General features: G+C 39.6%; 1 protein-coding gene across 22 annotated transcripts in view; it reads right to left on the bottom strand.

Annotated features, from left to right (window-relative positions):
- The window catches only part of tenm2a (teneurin transmembrane protein 2a), a 342,932-nt gene that overhangs the window by 159,435 nt on the left and 161,316 nt on the right, over positions 1-22,181 (bottom strand). For 2 of the 22 annotated variants that reach the window (XM_057849566.1, XM_057849565.1), the window contains exon 1: positions 13,585-17,604. The exons of the other annotated variants lie outside the window; for them this stretch is intronic. In XM_057849566.1, the coding sequence (XP_057705549.1) occupies positions 13,585-13,636 (52 nt within the window). In that variant the 5' untranslated portion in view covers positions 13,637-17,604. Of the gene's footprint in view, positions 1-13,584; positions 17,605-22,181 lie in introns of those variants that run through there. 22 annotated transcript variants of the gene reach the window in all.

Genomic DNA, 22,181 nt, shown 5'->3' on the forward strand with positions numbered 1-22,181 from the left:
TGACTAAATACATATTTGCCCCACTGTATTTGGTTAATTAAAGTAGGGGTGAGTATTAGTGTGCAGAGTTGTTTGTATATATGTACCCTGTGATCAGCCGGCATTCATTTAGTTTTCTAGGTTACAGACTCCAGCTCACCTGCAACACTAATGAGGATGTGTCGAAATAAAAACTGAACTAATGGAAGAGTCTGGTTTCAACAAAGACTAGTTTTTGTGAGAATATCTTTTGCGTTGCTTATCCCTGTTCGAATTATGTTATCCAGCCTTGTTACCTCTATCAACCTGTCATCTCAGTTCTCCCCTTCTGTCTTTTTTTTCCGCTGCATGAAAAGTGAGAGGTCTACCTGCTGGATAATCCAGAATTACATCCCTAATCCTCTCATCATGTTGACACCCCTACACGAACACACCTACACACAACTGGTGCAGATGTCATAGACAACCGCATGAGAGTATCATACATTCATTTATTTCATTTTATTTCATTTTTATTAAAAAAAATTTTTTTTTTTTGGGGGGGTAAAAACTTAAAATACATACATTAAAATAAAACATAAAATATATACACTGATACTTCTACAAACGAAGTTAATTCGTTCCAGGACCTTGTTTGTAAATGGAAATGGTCGTATATCGAGCAGAATTTTCCGATGAGATTACATTATAATTCCATTAATTCGTTCCACAGCCCGAAAAACGACACTAAATTCTTAATAAATACTGATGTTACTATTGCAAATATCAATTAAAAAGAGCAAAACAAGTAAATTATGAATACATATCTGAATAATAATATTATAATAGCAATAATTACAATAATACCTGTAATAATGTAACAAACTGTTCTAATGTGGCAAATCTAGCCTGGTACACCAGACTCACCGCTGTTCCAGCTATAGAGTCTGGCGACCAATGAGCGGATCAAATTTCCAGGGCGGAACAAGCCACAGCAAACAGACAGCGGAGTGGACCAATCAGCGATGGGCAGACGTGATGTTGGTAAAGCGACAACTCTCGCGCGAGCGGAGAACGGAGAAGTTTATTTAACATGGTTAGCGCGAGACAGCGTGTTGTCAATGACTTGTGTCTATGTGTTTTTGTTCATTTAAAACTGATTTTACCATGGATAGGAACATATTCTCTGTTCTCCTGTTCGCCGTCTGTGTTGTTGTGGAGACGACTTCTGACGCGGAAGAGTGACGTTGCTCGGTAAAAACACGTCACGCAAATAAACAAATCTGACTGGACTGATCATTTCGTACTGGCTCGAGAGGCCATTAAGGAGGTGGGTCCCAGACTATTCTCACAGCGTTTGAAAAATATAGGGAGAACAGTCTGGCCTTGCCAGGCAATGGCAAATCTTTTTGCGTGGTGTACCCGAACGCATCGCGTGGCTGACTTGACAGAGTGAGCGTTTTTACTTTCACTTTTTGTCTACTTGCAGCGGGGCACACTGGGCGTGTTGTGTTGCACAAGTTGATGGAATAAATGATTAGAAACCTTACGAAGCTGGCAATTTCTTTGGCGATGTTACCACAATAATAATTGCCACCTTAACTTATAAAGACCGGCGAATGGAGGAGGACCGCTGAGATAGACCGTCTATGGCTGTATTGTTGAGCCATATCATGGATAGGCACCCTACGCTCATATTTTATTATATCCATCATATCCATCTTCATGTCAATGGTAAGCATCATCTTTCACCTTTTTTTCACCACTTGCACTAACATTGTTGGAACCCCTGTTGATTTCTCACACAAGAAATTTTCCCGTACGTCCGTCTTGCGGGTAAACAAAGAAACTGCGGTGCTGTTATAGATCGTTGTATTTAGAGCATGTCGTCGGATGTAGAAACAAATGGTGAGTCAAATTTTACGTCGGATGTCAAGAAAATCGTGTGTTGAAGCGATCGTATGTTGAGGAACCACTGTACTGTACGTATATTATACATATGTAAATACATATTAGATTAGACTTCCCTTAGGTAAACCAAATGAGGTAAAGTACGAGAAAAAAAATGTGAATAATGCAAGGAGTGAGCACTGTATTATTGACATATTTTCTTGAAAATGTTTTCTGATTCCATTTTTTTTTTTTTTAATTACCTGTCCTCCTTAGACACGGAACATAGGAATCAGAGTGTCCTTATGGTATGAACAGTTTTAATGTATCACACGGGAGCTCCGATATACTCCCATTGTGGTTGTTCACTACGTTTTATTTATTAGGACAAATCAGCAAATAGGAAGCTGTTTAGGGGGGACCAGAAAGGAAGGAAGCACACAAAAGAGGAGGAGCACAAACGACAACAAAAAATACATTATTAAACACCTACAGTATGCTACCTATGAACATAGTGGTGCTATCGTTATTTAATTAAATTACCCGTTGACACCATGTGGGGGCCTGATAACCAAGGAGAAAAAGGAGAGCGGTAAGTCAAAAGGAGACACTATGAGGTGGGGTGGAGCATACACACCAGCAAAATGAGGTTGGGAACCCAGTATTACTTTATGTAAATAAGTGTGGATTTGTTGACATCCTATTCTATGCTAACCTGATTGCTAATCCTGGCACCGACAATTTCATCTACCACAGTGTTTCTAATAGCGTACCGCACGAATGCTATTTTTAGACCATGATGTCGCATCAATAAGCGGAAGTGGGACAATATAGACACACCCTCCCACACAAACCATTATATTTCTGCTAGTTATCGCCGGTAATCTTTCAAAAATGAATATGCCGATAAAGCACTGCTAATATGGAACTTGTAGAAACGACTCTAGACTTTACGACACATGAAGGATGTTTTCTTCATACGTTTGCCGAAACCAAATACTCAGAGGAAAAAATGCGAAGAATGGATCAAGTTGCGCGGACGTTTAACGCCAGCAAGGTGAAGCCATTCACATTTCATATGCAGTAAACATTTTGTTGGGCAGCGTGGTCCTTCAGAGGACGAAGAGGTAAGCCATTTTGCTATTTTTGTACTTATTTTTTAGCGTGGCGTTTTGCCGTGCTGCTTCTGTCTGACAATGAATGACCTGAAAAAATTTTAAATAGTATCTGACTGCCACTGTTACCTTTTCTGTTGTATAAACAGCTTTAGTATAGGGGGAAGTTTAAATGAATTATACAATTAAGATTAATTATTAATGAAAAAGTTAAAAGTGTTACTTGGCTGTCAATGCATAGCATTTGCGATTGCTACTCAAAAATAGCAATGTAAATTGGCCAAAAGAATGGTCAGAGAAGTAAAACAACCAGAGGATATAATATATAAGAAAGACAGGGCATATGGTGTTAAAGGATAGATTATGGAAACAGGAGAATGTCATTGTCAGTGGCGTAAGAAAAAAGTGTCTACAAAAAAGCTAAGGCTAAGCTTAGGTCGGCTCGTTTCTTTTTTCCATCTTTTTCGGCCCTCAACACGCAAGCCATCTCTTTAACTGAACATTTGTATGTTCTTCCACATCTTTACCAGTGAATTTTGCACCTGGGACATCATTTTCGGACAGAATTGGTAGGTTTAGCTCTGTAAACATCTCCTTCGTACACTATTTCCATTCATTCACTATTGAGGACAAACAGATGCATATCTCTCCCTTAGCAACATTTGCTAACGTCTGCTTACGGTACGCCATTGTACCCACTCATGCGCGAACCCCCTCAGACGTGTGATAGTTCTGCAGAAAAGTGGAAATATTGCAAAGGGGGCCGCACTGGGGTCGAGCAAGCAGGGCACACCCTTCCTCCCGCAGCTACGGCAATGGGGCCACCGTCATTCCCCCGGGACCCAGGGCGGTCCCCCGGACCATCTGTGCCACCATTAAACAGCCCTCAGTGAAAGGATGAGGGGATGCGCCATCCCATTCCTGTCCCCACCACTGCCTGCCCACCCAGACCTCAGCCAGCGCCGCAACCTCTCAACTGAGGCAGCATACCGCGGGAACCCCATGGCCCACAAGGCCCGGGACAGGAAAGGATCGCCATCCGTGGGGGTGTCAGTACACTGCCGGTGCCCAGTCGGCGATCCGCACCGGAGCCCGAGGAGGACACCTAGGTAGGAAGGAGGGAGGGAGGCAGGAGGAGAAGGGAGAACGCTGAGAGGCCGCTGCGGGACACACACACACACAAGCGACAGCCCAGACGAAGAAGAGCCCCCCGGGAACCCCGCCATACAGAAAAGCGTGGGACCCACCTACTACCCTACCACCCTGTGGCTGCCAGCCACTACCCAGCACCATAATGGGGGTTCTGTGGGGAGGGTAGTGCAGTTTATACATTAAAATAGAAGAGCCCGTTTGAGAGGGCAGTGGGACCGCTGTGCGGGACTTCTTCCTGGCCGCACATCCCACACCCCTCGTCATAGCTCCCCCATGGAGTATAATGTATGTGGTGCATTAAAAGAAGTGCGGGAATGGCGGGGTCGGCAGCGGGAGGGCAACTGTCACATCTAGTATGATGCATTAAAATTAAGGGGGAGCCAGACCAGGACTATATGGCCCCGTTTTATTATTCTTAATGGATATATTGTATTAGGCAGGATGAATACAGAGGGAACACCTTTATTCAGATTTAAAATTTAAGACAAGTAAACTCATAATTTATTGGATCTAAAATCTATTCACTGAAAAATTAAACTATTCATGCCCACACCTGTATTTTTGTTCTCTTTCTGTAGCTAAGATGACTCCCAAATGCCTTCTCGAACATGTTCAAATGCAAAAATTTCCCACCTGCTGATAGGTAACTGGCTTGACAGCAAACAGCAGCATGATGAAAGATTCAAGTGAAAGGTCAACTGTCAGGTGAAGCTTCTTGTAGGGTTAAAGCCCAACAAAGCAGAATGGTCAACTTCTCGTGGAGACAGTTAAAGCTGTGGATTGTCTTTGGAAGTGGCAAAATTTATCACAGCCAGGTGTTCATTTTAAGGTATAGAGCCTACCCACCAACGTCATAAAACCACGTGCTCGCTGTATGGTTCCGCCCACTTGTCCGTCATTTTGACTCTGTATTAGCATTGTTTTCAGTTGATGGCGGAATTTAAAATGCATTTCATGGAAGACCCGGTGCTTTCTGATGCCGCAAACTCACTGGATCTGTTGCATAAAAGGCGTTATGTGGAAAAGCTTCGTTCTATACAGTCGCCAGATCCATATTTGATGCCTAAATCGATGATTTTTGACCGGCTGCCTTCGCCGTCTCTGCCTGACCCTGATATTTACAACTATCTTGTCCACACAAAATCAGCCTATTCTCACGAAAGTTTGAAAAACTTTAAGAGCTTGGAGGCTTATAAATGCTACGTTGCTGGTTGGGTGAAAACCTCGTACACGAAAATTCGGCAGGAATCTTGTGCTCGGAAGGTGAGTTACGAAATTTTCAATTCAAAATCTTTTGTTCTTGCTAACATCCACTGTCAAGTCTAATGTATTTCATGTCATTTGTCAATGGAGCTAGGGCTTTTAATGTTTATATGGTTTAGCGATAGCACTCTCACGACATACATACGTGTATGTTGTCGGCGATTAGCCTAGCAATGATGTTAATTGTGGTTATTTGTCAGCCCCGTAGACGAGGCCAGTTTCTTTCACTTGGTACCAGCTAAATATTATTCAAAAAATAACGATGGTGGATGAAAGGGAAGTCACAAACATCTTGAATTTGAAACTATGTCGTACTACGTCGTATGTTGTCGGCGATTAGCCTCGCAATGATCTTAATTGTGGTTATTTGTCAGCTCCGTAGACGAGGCCAGTTTCTTTCACTTGGTACCAACTAAATATTATTCAAAAAATAACGATGGTGGAAGAAAGGGAAGTCACAAACATCTTGAATTTGAAACTATGTCGTACTACGTCGTATGCTGTCGGCGATTAGCCTCGCAATGATCTTAATTGTGGTTATTTGTCAGCCCAAAACCCCCTAAGTATATCTTAAATGTATCTTACCGGATATAAAATGACTACTACATAGTCTGTGGTGATTTTTTGGTGCCCAGTTTTCACGTCGAATTGCAGCCGTCCATTTCGCTCTCCTCTTTGGATCCCTCGGAATACGGTAAAACTTCAAGTCTCTCCTTCCATCTTCTCTGTTAGTGCAACCAACAGCCACACACGCCTTCACCATTTTGATTATTAATGTTAAGGAGCAGAAAAACACGCCGTAAATAGGAGAAATGTACGTAGCCGTAACAGGTTAACACTATGTTTTGACGGACAAGTGGGCGGTACCATTCAGGAGAGCGGAGCTGTGACGTCACGTGGGTAGGGTCTATAGTATGACCCGGACCAAAGAGTCATTTTTAATAATATTTTTAAAAATAATAATAATAATAATGGGAGAGTCCGTCTGATCAGATCAGATCATCTGTCTCAACATTTTTAGGTTAATGACTTCCAATACTCACAAATGTGCTTCATCTGTATCCTCAGTAAAGAGTGAGGGTTCACGGTAAATCTGATTAGATAATAGTTAAAAAATAAAATGTCAAACGACATAAAATTCACACCTTTATGTGTCACTTTTTATTATCAGTTATATTATCCTGTGTGTGTGTATGTGTGTGTTCCTAAATAGCCTATGAATAGAAGGCATAGTTGATCAATAACAATCTACGGCTCGCCTTCACAACGCAAATGGAACCGCGCCTGAGCTGGCATTTGGCCAATGCCATCAGTGCTGGATCAGACTGAAAGCAAGTGTGTACACATGAGAATGCACGCACCAATATGCACTTTCAGACATCCATCAGGATGCATTAATGGAACAAAGGTTAAGAGTCACAAATTGTGTTGATACGAGAGACTGAGAAACAAGCAGAGAAGACAGCATGAGTCCAACAGATACATAGTGTCAACTAAATGTGCCGTGTGGCGTTTTTCTATTTTTTTAGTTTGTACTTAATTTTTGTTTGTACAATACAAAGCCTACTGTATTTCCAGTATTACTTTGCAACTTCTTATGAGTATGCTCTTCTTAATATGTTATTTTATGGAAGACCTATTTTTAGCATTAAAAGTAAAGCAGAAAAAACAAGCCTATTGTACGCTTCCGTGATGCAGTTCTATACTGTCTGGGCTGCTGTCTTCAGCCTGTCCGAAAGAGTTGGTCTCACATGAACGAGGTAGTGACAGCCACTGAGGGGAAGACTAGCCAGTGGCATGGAGTGACTCAGTCTTGGCTGGAGACAGGAAAGCTTTCCTCATTTTTAGTTATTCACAAAGACCAGAGGAGAATGTTTGTGAGAATAAGAAAGGGAGGGGGAGGGGGATACCTTAGAGACAACAAAAGGGATATGCGAGCGTCTTTGAGTCAGCAATTTGGAGAGAAGAATATCCAAAATTAAGGAAAGTGTCAAGAAAGTGCGACAATAGCAGCAGCAGTGAGGTAACAACGGCAGTGACTGGAACATGCAATGGTTAGTTAGGTTCCAAGTTTACAAACAGCATTGAGATGAGTCAATGACTCACTGCTGTCATCTCTAAACCCACAAGGTATAATAAGTCTACATAGATGAACGATGGCACTTCTAAGACAAAAACTCCTATCCAACGCAACGACTGGGATCAATTTTTCACTTGGCCATGACTGTAACTGTGACACTTTCATCTGTCACACAGTTAGCCGTAGCATAGATCGATTACTTGCGGTGTTAGTGTTGCATGGCTAACAAATGGGATAATGCCGCATGTTATTCTAGTTGCGATTGAAGATTTAATGGTTGCTTGCTTTGAGGGAAATTAAAAGTAGAATGAATATGATGGATGAAGGTGTAAAAGAGATCTTTTAATGTGTAATTGCACTTTAGTTCAAAAGATTTAAAATATCTACTGGTAGGCTTCTTATTTAATAGTCATGCACGCACACCATGCATTACTAAAATTGACAAAAAATTCTGCAATTTGTGGACATTGATTGACAATCATCGTGTTTGGCAAAAACTAATTGGCTCCTATTATACTTGTGAGCCCATGGTGTGCAAGACAGAAAAGACATGAAAATGGAGGCGCATGTGAGAATTTTCAGTCCAAAGAATGAGAAATTTACATTTTAAAAACACCTCAATCAAACACCTACATATCAATCATCTGATATGTCACAATAATGTCATGACTTTAAATAAAAAATAACCTCAAGATGAGGGCACTTTTCATTGCAATATTTCAGTGACATTTTTAATTGTTATTTTTAAAGAGATTAAGTCATTACTGATCTTTTTTTTTTTTTGTTTTGTTTTGTTTTACTATTCCATCTGTTCTTTATCTTTTCCCCCCAAAACCGCCTCATTCCCCAAATGAACGACCCAGTAGAACAATGGGATTCTAGAGAAAGCACAAATATAATATCAAAGCAATATGATTGGATGCTTAGTTTCTGCTGCTGATGTGGCATCAAGGAAACATCTTCTATGCATGTGATATTACCTTTGATCATTATGAGTGATAACATCTAATATGTTTGAACCACAGCAAATGAATCTCACCATTAACGAGTCGCCATTTTTTGACTAAGTGTGAATTCATTGAGAAATGGCTATGCTGTTACCTACTGTTAAAACATTTAGCTTCTCTATGTGACAGAAAGATAGTGTGAATTTTAGAGGCTCAGCATTCACACATGGAGTGCAGAAGATGATTAGATGCTGTCAGCCGAGGATGGAGGGGTGCTTCGAGACACGGGACGAGTAGGATGTGTTATGGGATAGTTGACACACATGGCAGCGCCACATGCAGATGGCACACATGGATGAACAGCCAGCGTGGTGAAGCATAAAATCGGCCACCTCGCCGGACCCCCCTCTATCCCCTTTACCCACGATTCATTGACATGCACGTACCGAGAGAAGCAGTCAGCCTGCCAATGCTTTTACTCACCCAAACCACCACTGTGAAAATTAAAACCAACACCCGCTCATACAAAAACAACTCCTTAACCTTAACATACACACATATGGTGATGGAAAATGCATCAGTCGAGTTATGAGGAGACACATTTTAAGGATTTGAAGGAAAACTTTTTCAGGTCAACAATATTTATCCTGGCAATTTCCTCATTATTATGCTGCAAACATTAGATTGACTAACTGGCTGACTGTATTACCATTAGAGTGATGTAAAACCTCCCACTTGCGCACCCGGTAAGAGACCGGACAGATTGGACATGCAAAAATGATGACGATTTCCAAAACGCTCTCTCACACACAGATATACACACATAACTGCTAGTCTGCATGTTTAATAGACAAACTCACAGGTGCTGATGGGCCTACACACAATAAAGTGAGGTGTGTCTAGGAAGGACACAAGGGGCTGAAAGCAATCTTCCAGTTGACCTTGAGTGGGGAGGAGAAAATGTGTGATGGAAGGGGCGAAAAAAGCCAACACGGGGGAAAGGAGTGAAATACATAATCTATCTCCAGTGGTGGAGGGAACAAATGCTTTTACTGTGATTGAGGACGAAACAACCTCACAAGCCGGTTGTACTGAAAGCATAGGGAAGCTAATTTTCCCCATGCAAAGCTCAATAAGATATTAAAATAAAAAAGAAGATAAGGTGCAAACCTGGAAGAAGCGGGAGATGAGCAGTGGGTGGAGCGGAAAGCATATTCGGTAAAGAGGCCGAAGTAGGTGGAAACACAGACGGAGAGGGAGTGAAGCAGACAGAGACAGATGGACGGAGTAAAGAGAGGCAAAGAGAGAGAATACATGAGAGTGGCCTTTGTAGATGACTGTCACTGCTCACTTTGGAGTCAGCATTGCCTTTTAATGACTCACGGCCAAATTATCACACTCTGCATGTGGGTGTGCGTGTGTGCGCGTGTGTGTATGTATGACCCACTAGTCTTATATCAAAGATTTTTTTCAACCATCTGGTCCCACACATGCTAATTTGTTTAGCCGTGACACGCACGTATTAATCGGTTTGCTACCACCCCCACCCACCCCCCCACCCCCCCCCGCACACGGTGCTTTTTAAACTCTATTTTCCCTTTCATCTCCATTTTTAATCCACTATCCATCTATACAGGTATTCCCTCATAAAATGGATAAATTATACGAATGAATAATATTTAAATATATATATAATACCTTTCAGCTCTTCAGATGGGTAATTTTGTGCTTTAGTGCACTCTGACACATTTGTGAAATGCAAGTGCCAAATACGTCCACTAGTAATTGTAAGCTTCCTGGTTATTACTATGTATGTTGGCATATATCAATCAATGAAACCTTTATTTATAGTGCAGCGCAAAGTGCTTTATATAAAAACATGGGCAAAAGCAGAATATGAGCGGTATGTATACACGCACGCACGAACAAACACTTTTTACACTTTCAAATTTATTTTATTAATTAACACACATGCATACATGCATTGGAATAAATAAATAAAAAACTACTGTGGACCGAAAAAGAATCACTGAATGAATAAACATCACCCAAAGTGTCTATTCTATTCTATTCTATTCTATTCTATTCTATTCTATTCTATTCTATTCTATTCTATTCTATTCTATTCTATTCTATTCTATTCTATTGTGTGGCGCCCACCTGTTGTGTATCAAAATTTAGATATAGTTTAAAGTATGGTTGTTGCTATGGTCGTAATTTAAAAAAAAAAAAAATTTTTTTAACAACCATCTGATGCATTTTAATACAGAAATAGGTGGTGGCCACACTTTTTCCAAATGCAAACCCGTGTTTGCCACACAGTGATAGTGCACAACTACACTTATAAGAATAGCAGTATGCTACTCTGACGAAGTATGCTAACATGACAGAATGCAGGCTGAATGCTGTGGATAATGACAGGTTTGTGAGGCTCCCATTGTTCATGATAAATTAGACTATTTATTTGTCATTTGAAAATATTAAAAATGATAATAATAATAATAAAAATTGCCTAGTATGCAATCCACTTTCAGTACAATGACAGCTTTATGCTTCACAGAAGAAATTGGCCCAGCTTTCCTTAAATTAAAATATCTGTTGGACTTTGAATTAATTTTGTCGCCAATACATATTCTAAGGTTCCCTCTAAACATTTGCTGGTCTGCAAATCTTAAAGTGTTTATACATATCAGATATTTCGCCCGCGAGTTGTTTGTCACATCTTCACTGCCTGCCATCATGTATGTGACTTCTGAAAATACATCAACAAAAGATCCTACTATTAGAATTTGTAATATGCTTGTTGTGCTAGAACTTATTTAGTGTGCTGTTCATGCTGTACACGCCTTTGCCTCTTAGAACTGTTTGAATTAAAAAAAAACACACACACACACACACACAAATATTCATTAATGAATAGGTGAATAGGTAGGCGCCATCAATTATGCTTAGTCGAGAACAGTTCTGTCTCTCTTTTTTAATTATTAATATATTTGAAAAAGTTAAGCATTACATTCATGTGTTAATATGAGCATTAATTATTATTATTTTTTAAAATATATATTATAATAATATATATAATATACATTTAGTACAATGTAATTAATTTGTAATTACCACATATTTCAATAAACTATTGAAATCATGTGAGTAGCGACAATTACAAAATATAATCAATCAAAAAGAAAGCCGATAGTATATATACACACTGCTTTTCTACCCTGCTCGTGATAATGAGGGTTATTAGTAAAACGGGTTCACCTTAAACTGGTCAGCAACCAATCACGCAGCACACTATAGATCATAAAAATAAAAAAAGTCACAAGTTCAACAATTTAAAGTCTTTCATCAACCAACATGCATGTTTTTGGAAGATGGGAGAAAAACCCACACAAGCACAGGCATAACATGCGGACCCTAGACAGTCGGAGCCTGTATTCAAACAAGTGTCTGACAGTGGGGAAGAAAATCTGTGCAATCTCAGTACCTTGAGAGGCCATTAGGTGGAGCTAGTGCCTGACAGAGGGAGGAAAGGGCACGGTGGACAACTGTATGGAAGACACTCCTTTTTCCTCAATTGTTATCCGTGTATCTTTACTTATCTGAATCTGAATTTACACGTTTAGGATTGAAATAACCTTGAAGATAGTATTGTAATGTACAACATTATCAGATGTTGAAGTAAAGGCATATCAAACTTCCGTGAAATTCCATGCAAAAGCAATGCCCCTTTCAACAAAGCTGCTTTAGACGTTTCCCTGCATTGTGAGGACACACACAGACACACCTAGGTGGCATTTGTTGGCACTGTGTATAAAAGGGGGCCTTCGCCTGGAGGAACTGCAGGTGTCCACAGATGGCACACTGTCTGTGTCACACTCTTTTTTTTTTTGTATCGGTTTTGTGTCACAGATGGAGTCAGTCACACCTACTGTATTTCTCTCTCAAATGGCCCTTGGACACTTTCTCATTCAGCATCTATGCATGTCTATTTTATTTTATGAACAGGGAATGTTGATCCAGCTTCCATGATTTACTCAAGTAAAATGGGACCACAAGTATTTAATACATGAGAGATTTGGAGGAAAAAAACAGTGGCTGGGGTCTTTTGCAAGTCAAGAGATCCACCCACTCTGCAAATCAGGAAGTGAACCACTAAACTGTCATCACAGAGGACTAAGTCAGAGGCCTCCTAATTTGTTACCATGGATACCACAGGAACTCCTTGGTCTAACATGCCAATCATCTCTCGTCCGTGGTAGCAATCAGAAAAGGACACTACTACTGGGCTGCGTGAGTGTGTTTGTCAGTATGTGAGTGTTACTGTGCATAATTTATGCGTGTGCAAGCGAGAGAGGTTTTTATTAATAATGTTTGTCAGATAGTAGGCACGTGTGTCAGAGCTGCTAAGATGGTTTATGTCAAAGCTGGAAGAGCCTGAAGGTATGGTTTGATTGGCTAGTGCAGGTTTTTACCCCACATTCACACCACAATTCATCAAGTGTACAGCACACTGTAGACTGTAGTGAAATAAAAAATCTCTTTCCATACCCTAAACATCAATGTCAACACTACACAGAACAATTAAATAAATAATCTACAGGCGCAAACAAAAGTTCAAAACAAGTTGGTAGAAACTGAGTAACAAGTTATTGTCCTAAAATTTGAGCACACTCTTCTTTAAAATGGAAATAACAAAGTAACCTTGCATAAATATTGAGGTGCTCAAATGTTTAAATTATATCAAGCGAAAGGGTAACCAGAGCTCCTTGTATTGCCATCAGCTACCTGCCACTCACTATAATTAACATCAACTCAAACAGTAATCTGGGGGGTACACAAAGTGCACTTAAACACACAGTTCAGTCTGACTTCTAATTAATGACAAAACTGTACACACACATGCACATCTGCAGACTAATGCTCACTGCCATTCTCAGACGCCAATTACAACTTAAAGTGCACGTCCAAATGATGTATGCACACACACATTAACATATACAAATGGACCTACACAAAGTTCAACAACAACAACAACAACAACAACAAAAAATTAGGAAACCAAAGCAACACATTAGTCGAGTAAAAGCAAGACTATTGTTAAAGACAATATGTCCGGAGACACCCCAGCACAAAAGCATGTGCCTGCTATAAAGTGACAAGTGTCTGGGGGTCTTACCTGTCTCATGAGAGAGGGTCTTTGTTCTTCCTGTGTTGCCTGAGTGATGCATCGCTCTGCACTTCTATCGCTTTCTGATTAACCCTCTCTACCCTAATGTCCTCTCCTCCACTTCGCTCTTGTCAAAGAGCACTTGTCTTGTTTCTCAATGTTTGTTGCGCCCCGTTTCTGTCTGTCCTTTCGCAGTTCTTCTATTTTCTCTCCTCTCCGACTGTTTTGAGGCACGCTTTGAGAAGCCCAGTCCACTTGCTAAGTGCCAGAAGCGCTATATAAATACACTCAAGCAGTGTGGGACTAGACACTAAAACACACGTGGAGCTGTTGCACTGCAGAGACGAACCCTGCACACCAACATGCTTCAGGCAAAAAAAGATGAGCACGGAGCTTTGTGCTGCTATACCCTTTGCCAGGAGACTGTACGTCTTTTTGTCCCCCTTCAATTCTTGTCCTTACTCCTTTTTAAGCTCAATCCGTCACACATCAAGGTCAATGCGGGCACAGGGGGACTGGATGGATGAGGAGACAGAGGAAAAGAGAGAGCCTTTCAGCCTGTGGCAGGCAGAGCAGAAGAGAAGGAGAGATGTTGTTGCAGCTCCATCCTCCATCTGGTCACGGCTGAGACTGAGAGCAGACTCATCGCACACACACTCCCCCATCACTCGCTCTCCCTTACCCTCTCTCTCTCTCCCATTCTCGCCAATCTAGTGAGATACAGAGGGAGAACGAGCGACTGTGAGAGCTAATGAGTGAGCCGAAGGGATGGAGAAAAGGATGGGAGACAAAAACAAAGAAGGTTAGCTTTGCAAGAAGGGTGAGTATGTGACAATGCGTGTAATGGACCGCAGGAGTGTCTGCGAGAGGAAAACAGAAATGTGGACATCACGGGCTCTGGAATAAGAATACATTGACAAGACCAGGAGAGGGAAGATTACAGAGAGCAGAATCTGGAAAAAATAGAAACGAGGGCAGAGGTAGCTGCAAAGAAAAAGCTAATATTATGTCAGACCTCCCAGGGGATATACATACATTCTCAAAATGACCGAACATAAAAGAATAGAGAATATCACTCAATGCAACCTCTAGAGACATTGTAAATACTGCAATAAAGGGTGAACTAATCAGCCAGTCATCGCTTTTGTACATCCCACGACCTTTAGGAGGGGATCTTTTCTTCACTTATCAAATTAAAAATCTATTTATTCAAAGACAACAGAATGAATGAATTAAGATTAACATCAACACCTTCCCAAGTGACATTAAGTCCCCATATTAACCAGCAGAGGGCATACATCTGGTCCTAGTTCACCGGGGAGGATGATGCAAATAAGCTTATTATAATTGTAAGCTTCACGGAAACATAATATAACTTACATATTTAACAACTCAAGTCCGGAACTATGCATTCACAAAACTTTACATAATCACCTAAAAACATGTGCGCCAATTTTTCAGTGTTTCTGACACTGATGTGCATAATGAACCATGCACAGTAGAAGAAGAATGACAACGACCTTTAGGTGGACAGTGATTGAAAACGGAGAGAACAATAGTCAACCTACTTTGATTAGCTTGTCTAGATCTGAAGAATCTATTGAAATAAAACGGAGGGTGCATCTGCAATGCTAGAGTTGGAACTGTTGAAAAAAGGCCAACCTCCGTGCCACGGCTGAAAAGCGCCATTGTTAGCCTCATTTTCAACCTCTTCATGTGACATTGTCAGATAACATCATCTGCAGCCCTCCCGCGTGTACATAGGTGGTTTGTATGTGTCAGCACGTACGTGCGTGTTCACACATACAGATGTGGGGATCAAGACTGCTGTGCGCACATAGCCTACAGTTCTGCTTGCTTGATATACACACTTTCATACACAGGTGTCAAGACCAGATTTACAGCAGAGGCGGGGCCAAGTAAAGGGGTGCGGAGGGTGTGGTGGGGGATTGCAGCTATGACTTCATCCCAATAAAGCTGTGAGTGGCGCCCAGGTAGGCTCAGTGGGGGCACAAGGGGAGACGGTGGATTTTTAGATGAGGTTTACATCAATTTGTCATGATGAAAAACTCATCCGAGACAGAAACAAATTGCTTTCTTGACAACACCTTGTAATACTCTATCATACACACATGCCCACATTCACTGCACTGAACATGTGCATGCACATGCATGTCAACAAGTGATCGATTTTCTTCAGCAGGTGATTCATCATTCCCATCCTGTATCATTATACCTGTGCATATACTCTGTGTATACCGTAAATATATAGGCATGAAAATGAAGGCGCAGATACAATTACTATCATTATGATTGTACATTATTATCATATTAGTACACAATTCTGGTTAAAAAGTCATCTGTGTGGTTGAGTTGGAAAAAAGCATTTGCAACTTGGATGTAATATACATTTCTACGCAACTTCTGAATAAATTTTCAACAATTCATCCAGGGGCAATACAAACTCTAGGCTGATCCAAAACCTGGCTAAGATTAGAGCGTTGCATTAAGAAGGGCATTTGTCTTAAACGCAGGGTTTCCCCTATCCATATAAGATTGTGGCACACTGACACACTAAAATGAAAGCCACCACGCCTTGCAAATGAGATGTACATATTTTTTTAAGATTCAAAGATACATTGTAATTTACAATATGTATAATTTAACAATATGTCTAAATGAATACATGTAGCTCATTATTTACGCACTATTTGCCAGAAGTCATCTGAATTAGCACGTCAAATGCAAATTGTTCCTTTGCACACTTTATTTTGATCACATCGGTTCTCCTATTGCAAGCTTGTGCCTGACTACGTTGGCACGATGTTGATTACATTGGAACAATGTTGGAAATCGGGAGAAAAATCCACAGAAAGGTATTTCAAGTTAATAAATGTAATTCTGGTTTAAGCCTGTGAAAACAACCTTAATATTGACATAACGTTGAAGTTCTTCATGGAGTGTGTTTTACCAAAATCGCCGCGTCCTAGCATAGTATTTGTTCGTTGCTGATGTCACTGGTTGTAATTTCAGATATGTGTTTTAAAGTATTTAGAAAAGATTTAAGTTGTCAACGTACGGGGGTCCGTTAACAGAAGGTCTGTTATTGTTATGGTAATGTAGTACGTATTAGGGTCAAATAAAGAAAAAAAAGGGACTACTTGATGTAAGTCATACTATTGCTACGAGAAAAAAAGTCGTATTATTACGTAGGGGTAATGTAAGTATAATCTAGGTGTAATTAGTAGTGGTAGTATAAATCCTTCTATTGATTAGAATTTGATGTAGATGGGGCAAACTATTAAGGATTTCCTTATTTGTTAAACCAGTTCTAAAACACAAGATGCTTTCAATACTGTTGATTTTAACAGAGGCGGCAGCGCACTACATAAAGTTCGTAGCGTAGCTGCTTATTCAGCTACATTAGCCCTACGTAAAAACTTGATTTTTATTCTCATACTATTAATTTGTCATTCATTCTCTTAGTAATAGTTTAACTTTTTCTCCTCGTATTACTACGAGAATAAAAGTCGTATTATTACATATGGCTAATGTAGGTGAATAAGCTGCTACATTACGTAACAATGTTGCCACCTCCGTTAAAATGTAAATTAATATAATAACAATATTTTTCCTCATATATGTCAAATTATTATCCATTGAATGATTTATTCTAATTGGTTCGTTGTAGCTCCCAGCTAAGGTACATGTACGTAAAGTGCATAGTGGCTTACAGCTACATTACACCTACGTAATAATAGGACTTTTTTTCTCGTAGCAATAGTACGACTTTAATTTCATAATCCTTTTATTTATTTATTTTTTATTTGGCCCTAATACTCCATCCTAAATGTAGACCGTCACGTTCCGAAATATTTCATTAGCCTGGCTAATGAAATATTCCAAATAGATCTTTCTTATTGTTTTTCTTGGGAAATATAAATGTTAAAACCAAAAAATGTCATTCGTCATGATATGAAGCAACTTCGCGGCGGCATGAGATGGGGGGTCTGTCCGACTCTGATGCAGCCCACCACCACGACAGCTTCAAAAACTCATAGTGGAAACCCTGCTTAAACCTGTGGCAATATACAGGGTGACACAAAAAAAAAAAAACAGTCATCACCTAAACTTGAATAAGTTGAAAAAGTTAATCAATTCTTTTTATTTTTCAGATTCACAAAGAAGAATTAATGTTCTCGGAATCTAACAAATTTGACCTTCAAGATGCTATGGACTTAGGAAAACACATTTGTAGTTGAGGCATATTTTCTGCTAAAGTCTATCCACGCAGCTCAATTGGAATTCAAAGAACGGTTCAGATGTTGTGAATTTCCTGTCCACTCAATGATCTTCTGATGGGTCAAGTTCAGAACCCATTGGACTGTGCATAACCTCAAAGGTAAAGACACTGATAGACAATCACACTTTGGACGACTCTCACCAAGAACTTTGCCCGCTGGATCCAAATGTGCCTGCAGTGCCGGGGAGCTAATTTGTAGCACATTTTTTGAGCGCTAGTTAAACAAAGAATTTTTGTAGTACAGACTTGAAACTTTGGAGATGTCTGCTACATAGGCTTGAGCTAATCTATGCGAGGTTTTGTGTCAATCTAAATGCAATTTTGGAAATTATTCGATTTTTGTTGATGACTGTAAATTTGTTACCAAACAAAGAAACATGGAGGGCAGGTGGTGGACTTTACCAAAAGGTGGAATTGCTGTGGCAAGAAAGAAAGCATAGGTAGATGCACACAGAAGGATTTTATCTTTTGCAGACAACGTAATCTGAAAGTGATTACTGACTTTAAGTAGAGTGTGAGTTGAGCTAGGATGTTGGTGTGTAAAAAAATAGTATTGTGGGTGAGGAAGATTAGGAAAACAGAGGTAGAGCAGAGAAGCATATGGTGGAAAGGAGATCAAAAGAAAGAGTTTTGCGTGGCTTTTCAAGAAGAGATGATACTTGCTCTTAGTGGGCACGAAAAGAAGCTTTGGGGAAGACCTAAGAAAAGATTGATAAATGTAGTGAGAGCTGTCAGTAGTAGAGAGAGGATTATGTAGAAGATAGGGCTAGATCAAAAAAAAAAAATAAAATAAAATAATAACATTAATAATGCCAGTGATAATAGGAGAAACCAGAATATTTTTTCATGTCAACATTTTAATGTACTTTTCAATCATGTCCTTATTACAGCTAGGAATATTTTCAATAATCAAGGACTGTAAAAGTACAGTGGTACATTAGCTCACCCAACAGCAAAAGATTCACTGTGCGCACATTTTGCGTTTTATTTGGCCTTGTTGTTTTTTAACAACATTAAAAGAAGGAAGAAATTCCACAAAGAGTTATTTGATAATAGAGAACATTAGAAATAATATACAGCAATTACATCAAATAAACAGTCTCACATTGAACAGAGTTTCTCAATGGAGTGCCAGGCTATCCCAAATTTCAGTGCCCTGCCATCTGAAGATGATGCAACAATGAGCTAGCAGTTGAGCATCAGTAGCCGCGGGAATCAGTGAATGAGAGAAGTGTGGCTGACAAGATAGTGGGGACTTTACTCCAGATAATTGAGTCTCTAGCTGCCTATGAGGTTTTTACTTGACGACTGGTATACATGTTGTTAATTGCAATCAAAGTTAACATTTTGTGTTTTTATGTATTTGTTTTTACATCCATTATTTTACAGTTACGTTGTTTAAAGCTTCATATGTTAAGTGAATCAACGCTTTAATGTCCACCTTCATTTTAAAGTATTTAATGTATTTATATTACAGGAGTCGACTTCTAAATTTGTTCATGGGAAAATGTTACCTTCGATATCAACGATAGTTAATAAGGTTTTATGACAACGGCACATGAATATTAAATTGGAAATATACCGTAATTTCCTGAATATAAGCGCACCCATGTATAACGCGCACCCCAACTTTACCTGTAAAATCTAGGGAAAATTCTTGTAACCAAGTATAAAGCGCACTAATTTTAGCACCAATAAATATGAGTCTGATGTCTCGAACTTTTATAAAGTACGCGGTTGCAGCATTTTTTAATCCTTTTGTCAAATATATATTTTTTAAAAATAGAATATTAATATTCTGTGGTAAAATTGCTCACAGTATGCGATAATAATTTTCACAAAGTAAGGAGTTGTAGCGAGTTTTAACATAATTCACCAGCGGAACTAATGTTGGCAAGTTGTGTAGTTCCTGGGGGGAAGAGTTCTGTTAAGGGAACAGCCGGAAGTAAACAAATGTCCCGCAATGGCGTACCGCAAGCAACACGTCACTTCCGCTCATTAATATTCATGGCATTAGCTACGGTTGCTATGCAAGGACAAGCCACCATTTGTCCCTAATAGGAAATGAATGGAAATCGTGTACGAAGGAGATGTTTACAGCGTTAAACCTACCAATTCTCCCCGAAAATGATGTGCCCGGTGCCAAATTGACTGGCATAGATGTGGAAGAACATAAAAATGTTCAGTTAAAGAGATGGCTTTAGCGTCGAAGGCTGAAAAAGACGAAAAAAACGAGCCGACCTAAGCATAGCTTTAGCTTTTTTTTAATCGACGCGACTGACAATGGCATTCTCCGGTTTCAACAAGCTATCCTTTACCATCAGCCCTGTCTTTCTTATATATCCTCTGGTTGTCCTACGTCTCTTACCGTTCTTGGGGGTAATTTAGTTAGCTTTGTGGAGCGGTCGCAAATGCTACTCAGTGACAGCCAACGAACACTTTAAATTTTTTCATTGATAACACATCTTAATCCTATAATTTATTTACACTTCCCCCTTACTAAAGTTTATATATATATATATACTGGACTGTCTCAGAAAATTAGAATACACAATATTCTAATTTTCTGAGACAGTCCTGTATATTGTTCTATGTAAAGGACGTCAGCCAAGGTCGGCCCCCCACATTTTTACCACGCCAAATCTGGTCCCCTTTGCAAAAAGTTTGGACACCCCTGCTTTAAATGGTGGATTAATGTACAGGACTGTCTCAGAAAATTAGAATATTGTGTATTCTAATTTTCTGAGACAGTCCAGTATATATATATATATATATATATATATATATATATATATATATATATATATATATATATATATATATATATATATATATATATATATATATATATATATATATATATATATATATATATATATATATAAAACAGAAACGGTAACAGTGGCAGTCAGATACCATTGTAGTTTTTTCAGGTCATTCATTGTCAGACAGAAGCAGTACGGCACAACGTTACGCTAAAAAAAATAAAGTAAAAATATAAAAATGGCTTACCTCTTTGTCCTCTGAAAGACCATGCCAACCCAACATAATGTTTACTGCATATGAAACGTGAATGGATTCGCCGAGCTGGTGTTAAAGTCCGCGCATGTTGATTCGGTTTTCACATTTTTTCCTCCCGAGTTTTTGGTTTCCGGGAACGTATGAAGAAAACATCCTTCATGGTCATAATGTCTAGAGTCGTTTCTACAAGTTCCAAAAAAGCAATGCGTGATCGCTATGTTCGTTTTTGAAAGATTACCGGCGAAAAGTAGCACTTTTTACGTGGGGTCTATGCGAGGGCGGGTCTATAATGTCCCACTTCGGCTTTACTTCCGCTTTACGATGCGACGTCACGGTCTAAAAATAGCCTGCGTGCGGTACGCCATTTGCGTGCAAGACATACGTTGTTACTTTTGAGTTTCAATGTAAATAAAACAACGCGGCTTGGCTCAGTGGTTCGACACTCTTCCTCACACTCCTGTCCTAGCTCGCCACACGGTCAACATTTATACGAAACGGATAGCCGTATACGTTCTCTTCAAAACAACATCGCCGTGTGCCGCCATGTTGCAACGCAAAGGTTAGAAAACGTACCGGTGAATAATAAACGAATAGTACAAAAAAACATTTTAATTTTATTAGATGTGAAAAATATCATGAAAACAATTATTTACCACATGAAACTTGATTATTATATCACTGTCGTTCGGATTAGGTAATATTGTGCTGGTCCATGCTTACAATGGAACATGAATCATGATGAATTTTTTTCTGTCTCCGTCCCTGTACCCGTGAATAACGCGCACCCATGATTTTACGAGTAAATTTTGGGAAAAAAAGTACGCGTTATATTCGGCAAATTACGATACTCATGACAATTTGAAAATGGACACAAAAAATGCAGTCCCCCCCCCCCCCCCCCCCAAAAAACGTGAAAACGTAGAAAAGCATTGTTTTCAGAATAATAATTCCAATATACTTGGTGATTCTTTTACTACTTTTCAATGTTTTCATGCCCACATCAACCAGATAATGTCCTCAAAAATACTTTTTTCCCCTTCATCCCTTTTTCAACTTTCCAATCTCTACTTGTTCCTCCCGTTCACCTGCCTCCTGAACTGCAACCTTGGGGAAAAGTGATCGAAAGAAGGATGGTGGAAGGAAGAGAGAATGGAATAGACGGAGGAGGAAGGTGTGCTGGAAGGTGCCCCCTCGGGTTGAACATGGTCATTTGTCATGAAGCTGAAAGCTTAAGAAAAGACTAGTTAACCTTTACGGTTGATCCCCGTGAGACACTGGAATA

This window comes from Corythoichthys intestinalis, chromosome 11 (genome assembly GCF_030265065.1).
Source record: "Corythoichthys intestinalis isolate RoL2023-P3 chromosome 11, ASM3026506v1, whole genome shotgun sequence".
Taxonomy (NCBI): domain Eukaryota; kingdom Metazoa; phylum Chordata; class Actinopteri; order Syngnathiformes; family Syngnathidae; genus Corythoichthys; species Corythoichthys intestinalis.